This window comes from Sitodiplosis mosellana, unplaced genomic scaffold (genome assembly GCF_009176505.1).
Source record: "Sitodiplosis mosellana isolate CC-2019 unplaced genomic scaffold, AAFC_SMos_1.0 Smas_scaffold_6191, whole genome shotgun sequence".
Classification (NCBI taxonomy): Eukaryota; Metazoa; Arthropoda; class Insecta; order Diptera; family Cecidomyiidae; genus Sitodiplosis; species Sitodiplosis mosellana.
Genome location: NW_022601432.1, coordinates 4,648,269 through 4,657,663, shown reverse-complemented (window position 1 = coordinate 4,657,663; position 9,395 = coordinate 4,648,269). Strand labels below are relative to the sequence as shown.

The window sequence follows — 9,395 nt, the reverse complement described above, 5'->3', positions numbered from 1 at the left end:
AGAGAGAGAGAGAGAGAGAGAGAGAGAGAGAGAGAGAGAGAGAGAGATAGAGAGAGAGAGAGAGAGAGAGAGCGATAGAAGAAGTAAAAGCCCTTTGAATGGGTCAATACAATAACAGTTGTGACACACTCGAACAAAAACATAAACGCTCTGCTCGTAGTCTACCAATGACACAACGACGTCACCGATAATTTGTTAAACCCCATTTGAAATGGTATTGCGGTTTTTGGTTGGTAATTTATACAAAAAATTATTCGTTTTTCGTAAATGGGGCTCTGAGAGTATTATGTTTAGCAAGATACTATTACTACGATTATGGCTTTTATCGTTGGTCGACCAGGAGCCATTTAGTGTTTGGTTCCTTCGAAAATCCGGTCGTTTATTTCTTATAAATCTGGGATAATGCACACATTTCATTACAATATTTTGATATTTTGACGAATTTTCGTGCTGTTTTTTTCCCACATGTCTTCGATTGTCATGACACTTACTTATATGTACGAAAAAAAGCTGATTTGCGCTTAAATTCTCAATCAAAATCTTCAATAAATGTCAAGTTGATGTGTGATAAAAGTATCTGTAATGACACCATCTCGATAAAATGTGACCATTTCGTCTGCTCGGCGCTTGCTGTAATGTATGCGACATGGCATTTGGCGCGTTGGTGATGTGTTTATTATAGTTTAGCATTTTATTGTCAACATCAAAATCCACTAATTGTTAGGCTTTCGAAAAACCGAGTGAAAACTAATTAGTTTATCAAGTATTAGCACGTCACTGTTGTTGTCCTATTCCATAAGCTTTGAAGTTTGAATGAGCTTATGCTATGTGTTGTGTGTGTACGTGCACTCGCATCAATCATGTGAATGCATAAATGGCTCAAATTAAGCGGCAACCGTTGATAGACATTGTGTGAGCTGTTATACTTCTATTCGCGTCATGTGTTTGTTGTGTGTATGTGATAATCAAGTCTAGAATCAAGTGTTTTCTTCTATTAGAATTTTTTTTGTTTGCATATAAACCCTGGAGAGTTTTCGTAAGGTGATATATTCCATTTTGGTAGGTTCGTACACATTTTGATCGGTTAACTGAATTACATTCCGATAATTCATTCATTTCCGTCAAGGTCTGTCAACCATTTTCATTTTTTGCCGCGTCAAAGCATGCCCATGAATAATATGTTCACAAATGAATGAAAACGTTATTTTTATTTTCCTTTCTTGTCGTCTAATTATCAACCAGCTCGGTTCCATATCCATGTACCGAAAGATATGGGACAATAACTAATGGTATCCAATTTGAGCCATGTGTGTTTGAATTGTGATTGATATACAATCGCTAAAGTGGTTAATGCACAAGTACGACCTTTTTAACCCGAATGTGGTCGTGTGCTTCTATACATAAGTACATATATATATATATATGTGTGTGTGTGTGTGTGTGTGACACATGCCTAACATGGTATCCATTCCGTTGTGTTGGGTTTTTTCATGTTCTTTTAGTTTTGTTACGTCGTTTTATGGGGACCGTTTTTTTCCTGCCTAATACTTCGTACGAATATTTTATTCACGATGACAAAACTCCAGGAATAGAAAGAGCGGCAAGAAAATGTTATAATGTATACATCTGTTTCAGCTGCAAATTGTGTGCTAAAAACCATCGTGAGAAAGAGAAAACGGTTGCTCGGCTGGTCTTAAACGGTTTAAATCATTAATTTCATTCCTTTTTGATTAATTGTGTAGCGGGAAGAGAACAGAAGAAAAACGGGGCATGTAGAAAATGGAATTTTGAGTAAAATTCAATATGATTCTGAGTTGATAGCGGAAAAGTAATTAGAGTATTTCAGCGCATAAAAGTTTTTAACGTTCAACCAACCACTTGATTCTTCTTCCCGCGGTTCTATGCAGTCACCGATCGAAAAATCGGTATGCCACTCGGCCTCGGTCGCTATAAATGCACATCGAACAAGAGGTAGTGTGACAAATTGTGAAATTTTTTCTATAAATTCTAATAACATTTGCTGCGAATATATTTCAGTTTGTTAACATCTCCCCATTGGCTAATTCGATTAAAATTCTCTTCATTTGGTCTGAAACAAGAAGACGAAGAAGCAGAAGAAGAAAAATCTTAATGCCGAGTGATATAGACGAAACGAGAAGATAAAAAAAAGATAAAACGACAATGAGCTCTGACTAGTTTTATAGAATGTGATTAACCTATTATCGTTATGGAAATAGTATTCGCAACGCAATCACAGAAGATGAACCAGAGATAGAGAGAAAGAGAGACAGAGGCAAAAAGTACAAACTTGATAGCAAATCAAGTCTATGGGGAAAGATGAAGTTTTTGCTTTCACAAAAGATAAAAACACACACACACAAACGATGAAACGAGGGTGGGAGAAAATGAGAAAAATCCCTCCGCTTAGCTAATCCACATCGACTGAACAAATATAAAATAAATACTTTTATCCGATCCCATACAACAGAGAGAATTAATTGTGTGCCCAAAGAATGCTCTCATCGCATTTGATGAAGAAAACTTTCAAGTTTTCATAAGAATAAATACAGTGGAATGAGGAAAAAGAAGAGAGTGAGAATGAAAGGAAGAAAGAAAACGCTTTGCTTTGAACTGGCTGTGATTCGGAGTCGATGTGCTCATCGAAACGATATTAATTCTCTCTGTGTTTCTCATTCCCTTTCTCTCTCTCTCTCTCTCTCTCTCTCTCTCTCTCTCTCTCTCTCTTTCGCTCTCGCATCAAATGGCCTTGCATTATTTACTATCATATTCATCATATTCAGTATCCAATATCTTCTTTTGTCATGCGAATTGTCTATATTGAAGCAAGCACACACAATATTGAATTTATCGAAATCAAACAACAAATGAAAGGCTTATCTTTGTATTCAGAGTAATCGAATCTAATCTCAATGAACCAATGAATGCAATAGTCATAAACTATTCATGCGAACCAATGTACCGAAAGAGATTGGAGAAATTGGGCACGGGCAGACTGTCGGTGTGTATGCATGTATGCGTATAAATCGATGCCTTTAAACCGTTGTCAATAAACAAATTATGTGCAGTGAACACGCAATCCGTGTGTTTCGTCCATATTTTGAAATGCATTTTGTTGGCACTTGGCTCGAGACACATTTTATGGGAGTGTTTTTCTCGGTACTTTATGAATTTTATTTATTCTTTAAATGACCAAGCAAGATCTCCGTGCTCACCGAATATTTAGCCATTGATGTGATCCGATACCAAGATACACATGAAACATTTACTCGAATATCATCAGTCACCGCAGTAGCAGCAGTGGTCTATGGTCTATTTGCCAAATAGAGCTTGAACAATTTATCTCTCAAATCTTTTGTTTCGCATCCTGTTAAATATAACGCGGATTTCATCAACGACCATAACTAATCCAAATACACCACATGTAGTGAGCCATGCACATACACACACACACACACACACACACACACACAAACACAGGACATGACCCAAAGCTTATGGAACGCATGGCTATGGATCATGATTTTTACACACAAGCAAAGGATTTGTTTGGATTTAAGCTGCGATATGAACAGCTACTCTTACTATTTTATTTTCACACAGAATAACTAGCTACTATGATCACGGAAAATATACATATATGAGTTCCAATTAGAGAAAAGTTATGGGGTTTTCTGTAACCAATATAAACTTCGAATATTTGATTTTGGATACTTTAAATACGTCTCTATTTCATGGAAAATTTCATCCAGCAAACAGTCAATGCTGTAAAGTATCCTTTACATACGTATTGAAGAATAATTAAAATACTTTGAAACGATAGAATCGAAATGAGAAGCACTTTAAATTGGTAATTTGAATGAAACTGACTCTGTAAACGAACCACTCACACAAAAGTACAAAGAGAAAATATTCAAGACAATTTGGCGTATATTCCAACCCTGTCAAATAAACAAGTCAACTCGATCGTAATGAGAGTCATTTCGATTGGGCATCTCCATCCATACATTTTTTGACAGGTAATTGACGTATGAAGAAAAATGCTTGTAAATAGTGAAAGCAGCCAATCCAATGATGTACATACCTTAAATTTATACATTTTAATCTTGAATATTTAATTTGTTCAAAAGTATTCGTAATCGTTTCATATATCAATTATTGCCCGTTTAATTGATTGATTAAAAGTTAGTCCATTCATAAAAATCAAAGTCAAAATAAACAAACAATGGACGAAAGTGATGAATGTAATATTGGTGTAGATAATGAAATGCCTGTAGATATAATACAAATGCAGCAAAGTTTTTACGAAATCTTCGGCTATGGTTCACATCTCATTTATGATTGTTATGCAAGTAAAGTGTTTGTTGAGATGAAAATCGACGTACTATTGCCCGGTTTGGATAAAGTGAATAAAACTCGATTGATCGACATGATTTGGTCGCAAAGAAGTCATCGTGGAAATTTTCAACTGCTCATGTCACCCATATTTGTGTGTGTTGTCTACGACACAAACATCACTGGCCGTATCACCTATCCGTTTAATATCAAATCAAAACACTTTTCGGTTCATTCATTATTTCGTATTCAAAAATGCAGTGGCAATTCGATTGACGAGAATGGTCAAAACAAGCACTGTGCCATTTTTGTCGATGAACACGGTCGAGTCTATGGAAACTGGGATGATTTTCGTAACAACAATAAATACGATGATGGTCTTGTGATTGCACCGAAAATGGGCATCTATAATGGTTTACCATCAACCGATCTGGTTTTATTGGATATTTTCTTACGGAAATCGGGTGTTACAAGGAAATTAGACACTGGATCAACGGTGATTGGTTAGTGGGTGATCATTTAATGGAATCCATAATCGTTAATTTAATGCAAATAATTTTTCCCGTTCAGGTTTGGCGTCAGCAGCAATCGGTGGTATTTCATTAATACCAGCAGTGACCATTGCTCCGGTGGTTTTAGGTGTTGCAACTGTTGCAGGAGTGACGTGTGCTGTTTTCACAGGACTTCGCAGTGGTTACAATCTGTTTGATCGCAAAAAGCATAAGCAAAGCATTGGATTGAAGAACAAGGAAGCACGTGGCGCATGGCTCAATGTCGGTGCGGGTATAGTGTCGGCATCAGCAGCAGGTGCTACACAATTGGTTGCACGGGCCGCACGCAATGGACGAAATATATCGACTTTGGCACGAAACTCCACTCGTGTCATAAGTATTGGAGCGATTGGTCTGAATACTGGTGCATGCGTAGATGAATCATTTTCGATAGTCAGTGCACTTTTGAAACGTGAACCAATTTCGGGCCAGCAAATGGTGCGATTAGTTATTGCTTTGTTCTTGGTTCGGCATTCGGTGAGCAATTTTCAAGCGGCCAAACAACTGATGGCCACCGATCTAAGCGAGATCGAGTCAATGACATCACTTTTGTGCGTAAGCCAAAAAAAATCGTTCAAAGATTTGGTCGGTCGAACGGCAAAAGTTTGCGGATCTACTGTAGCCAAACCGGTGGTGCGTTCGTTGAAAGGATGTCTCAGCGATCCGAGAGTGTTAATGGAAATGCTTCAAATGATATTGAGAAAGGTACAAAGCGCTGAAGTTTCCATCGAAGATATGATGAAAGGTGTTTGCGGCATCTTAGCTCCATCGATTGTACGTGAATACTGCGTTGAATTTGATAAGCATGTGAATAAAATTATCCGATCCTTGGGGCGGAAATTAAATATTGGGAATTTAAATTCACTTCTACGGCCCGTAATCAATTTGCTACGAGAAATGACGTTCAAAGCCTGTAATAAATTTCTGCAATTCGTCGAACAGTTTGTCATCGAAATAGCACAATCGATTGTACGTATAAAGACATCCGTCCATTTTGAACGTTTCTTGAAAATGATGCATATTAAGCTGGCACACCGATCGGCCATCGAACACACCGATTTGAATAGTTATATTCTGTCGAAGAAAGATGATGAATTACAATCAATCGATGCCGAAATCCGTGAGACTATCAGCGTTGAAAAGGTTGAATCACTTGAACAAATTGAATCAATTTACGATGAGACGTATGGATTCGATTGTGATCTAAGTGAAAACCGTAAATTGGAACTATTGATTGATGAATTCGCATGCGAATATGCGGCAGACTTGGAAAAATGCTCCCCAGCGGCCAACACAAATGAATTGCACGAAACAATTGTTCAGATCATGAAGCAACTACCGTATGAAATGGCAACAAAGTTTTTTGCGATTGTTAAACAGTTGCTAACTGACCATGCACGACACATCCAGGAATCTCTAGGGCGCTTCATATCGGTAGACATTTTTGTCGTCGATATCTATTGTTTGCTCACCAAACATTGTGCTACCAACGATTGTGAATCTCTGAGCGAATACTTGTCAAACTACACAGTAAATTTGTATCGGAATATTGAAGATGAATTTTTGCAGAATTACGTAGTAAAACATGATAGATCTTTAAAAGAAACGCACTGCTCCACTTGTCACGGCAAAGTTTTCGTTTGAATCCATTGCACAAAAAAAATGCACATGTAATTTGATTTGAAGCACAAAATATTGACGCTACTAATTACTTAATAAAAAATAACAAACTGACACCCACAAAGAAAATGTTTTCTACAATTTACATTAGTATAAGCAAAGAAAAAATTCAAGAAGTGTTGTAGATATTTTGGCAAAATTCTCATATTTCATTTTTACAAAGAATAAATTCAATAACAACAACAAAAAAACGAATTGTGTTTTCATTACACGGCCAAACGTTTGTATTTAATTTCACAGTCGTGTGTTACAAAGTATTTGGTACTCGGATGAAAAGATAGGCAAAAAACGTAAAATATGAATTCAAACATTACAATAGAATTGAAGGCAATGCGACAAGCAAATCTGTCAGTATTCACTGTAGACTTCATATATTGGTTGGTTTAAGCAATTTGTTCATAGACAAATCTAATCGCTAAGTGGAAAAGTTTGAATTGTGAATGTTATTTGAACCATTGAATTGTTAGTTTCTTGGAAAGTCTTTGTGATCATCGTTAAATACATGTGTTCTCTGCAGTGCTATTGTACTGATAATGGGACAAAATTTATCTCAATTACGATTTTCGTCGCAAATATATGGTGATGCATGACATTGTGCTGGTTCGTTAAAATAGTTTGTGATTTTCGTCGGTCGACTATGAAAAGCAATTAAATCGAATAAATCGCTTGTTCAGTGGATGATTTTCAAAATCGTTTTACAAATTCGAAAGCACTTTAGCATTCGCTATATTGGATATGCTATAGTCATGGAAACCAACCGATTAGTAATTCAAATGAGAATGAAGTAGCGAACGAACGAACGAACGACCGAATAGATTATCCTTTTCGTAGATATAGAAATTGAGCATCCTTTTTGGATTGTGTCGAATAGAAATTATTTAATATGCATTTCTATGCCAATAGAATACATTTGTTTCCGACATATACTTGTGTCTCGAGTTCATTCTCTCTCTCTCTATCTCTCTCTCCCCTCTCTCTGTCGGCTTTAGCACACAAAAATCCCTTTTTTATTCACTAACAAATTATTCAAAAGGATATTACAGTTTGGAATTACGTGACTGTTATACGAATCTTTCCGCCGGCCATTCGTTTTTCGATTGGCGCATAAAACGGTATTATACGTATCGAACTTAAGCCTATTACACATTCGATGGTAACATTTCCAGAGAAAGGAAAAGAAATATGAGGAAAAAATGAAATAATATGGCCGTTTTTTTTATTGCTTCATTTTAATTGTAATTTTGAATGTTAAGGCTTATATATGGCTATATTGGATTGTGTGATGCCATTGACTGTGTGTGTGTGTGTCGATTTTAATTTTTGCCAATTGTTTCACATCACTTCAAATTTCAATGGAATTTATCAGTAAACCTCCTGACCTACTCCGGACATGGTGTACTTGTTGGAAAATATTTTATAATCAAAATAAAAAGCGAGAGAATTTTCATTAAGGATGTCACAAATGCCCAGCGAAATAAAAAGCGACGCAAATGAGGAAGGGAATAGTGGGACAGAAAAAGAGCGAAAACCAAAACAGCAGTGGAAAATTCAGGCAAACATATTTTCCGACGCCACTTCATTTAGTCAGGAGGGCAATGTATATCGTCGCGCGCGTATTTGTTTGAGGAAAATTCGCTATGTTAACATCCGAAAAAGCACTTGGTAATTTATGGATACTTGAAATTCTTTTGCGATCATGACAATGAATTGTGCATATTTGAGCCAAACGCTTGACGAAGGAACGAGCGAAAGGGAGAAAAATTGGCGGAAACCTGGTTTCGACATACATACATACACAGACACACCCATACACACACAGTCACACCGAACCAAATGCATCGAAAGCGCGAATGTGCACCACATTTTCTATGCAAATCATGTGCATGCTTTTGATTGGTGTGATGTTAACTTTGCAAGTACTTCATGGGAAATTATGATTTTGAAACGAACAAGCAAAACGGAGGGAAAAAAAATGGTTGTATTAAAACAATAATCAAAACGTGTACCATTAGTTAAATGCTGTAGTTTTTCTATCTCTATATATATTTTTTGCTGTTATTCGTTCGCTTGCAATTGCATTTCTCACTCACTATGAATGCTGTAAAATCATGCTATTTCATACGAATTTCAAATGAGCTCATGCAAACTGAATGGAAGGTGACAAACATTTTGTGAATGTTCAACGTGAATGGACGTACAATTCTCTCCTTTTTTTTCTACTACGACTACACCAGCTTTGTTACCACCGTTGATCGCCACATTTTGCATTGTTTCATTTATTGAAGCATTTTTTATGGTTTTTCTTTGCCTGCACCACTGAATGGTAACAATATCCATTTTATGCACGTAATATGGCAACGTCGCGCACATTTTTCTGCCCAAGTAAACTATCAATTAAACATCATAGAATTGGCCGATTCCATAGAAAATCAATTGAGCCACTCATCCGATCTCTATTGTGTGCGTGTGTGCGTGTGTGTGTGTGTGTGTGTGTGTGTGTGTGTGTGTGTGTGTGTGTGTGTCAATGCTTTGTCGCTATTATGCTGCGAATCAGATGCGGCCGCAGCGACTTTTCTGCACTCGATGTGTGTGTGTGTGTGTGTCCCAAATTTCCCATTCGAATGAAGCTCACCATGTGCAGGATGTTTGATATACGAATTTCATGATGCGAGCGATGAACGAACACGGAGAGAGAGAAAGAGTGGGGACATGAACCATTTTGTTCGATTATTATTATTAGTAATTGCTTATTGAAACGTATCGAAGAACTAATTCAGCTGACAAAGCGATTGAATTAAACAAAAAAAAAGA

General features: G+C 36.8%; 2 protein-coding genes across 6 annotated transcripts in view; both read left to right on the top strand.

Annotated features, from left to right (window-relative positions):
* Positions 1 to 9,395, top strand: part of LOC129576779 (uncharacterized) — a 55,180-nt gene that overhangs the window by 11,799 nt on the left and 33,986 nt on the right. The window lies entirely within an intron of this gene.
* On the top strand, positions 3,992 to 6,775 carry LOC129576777 (uncharacterized). The gene is made up of 2 exons (XM_055462450.1): positions 3,992 to 4,856; positions 4,924 to 6,775. The coding sequence occupies exons 1-2, from the start codon at positions 4,244 to 4,246 to the stop codon at positions 6,546 to 6,548; spliced, it is 2,238 nt and encodes a 745-aa protein (XP_055318425.1). The 5' UTR covers positions 3,992 to 4,243; the 3' UTR covers positions 6,549 to 6,775.

Coding starts and splice junctions, on each gene's coding strand:
- LOC129576777 (XM_055462450.1), top strand. CDS start 4,244: ATGGACGAAAGTGATGAATGTAATATTGGTGTAGATAATGAAATGCCT. Junction 4,857..4,923: donor CACTGGATCAACGGTGATTG/GTTAGTGGGTGA, acceptor TTTCCCGTTCAG/GTTTGGCGTCAGCAGCAATC.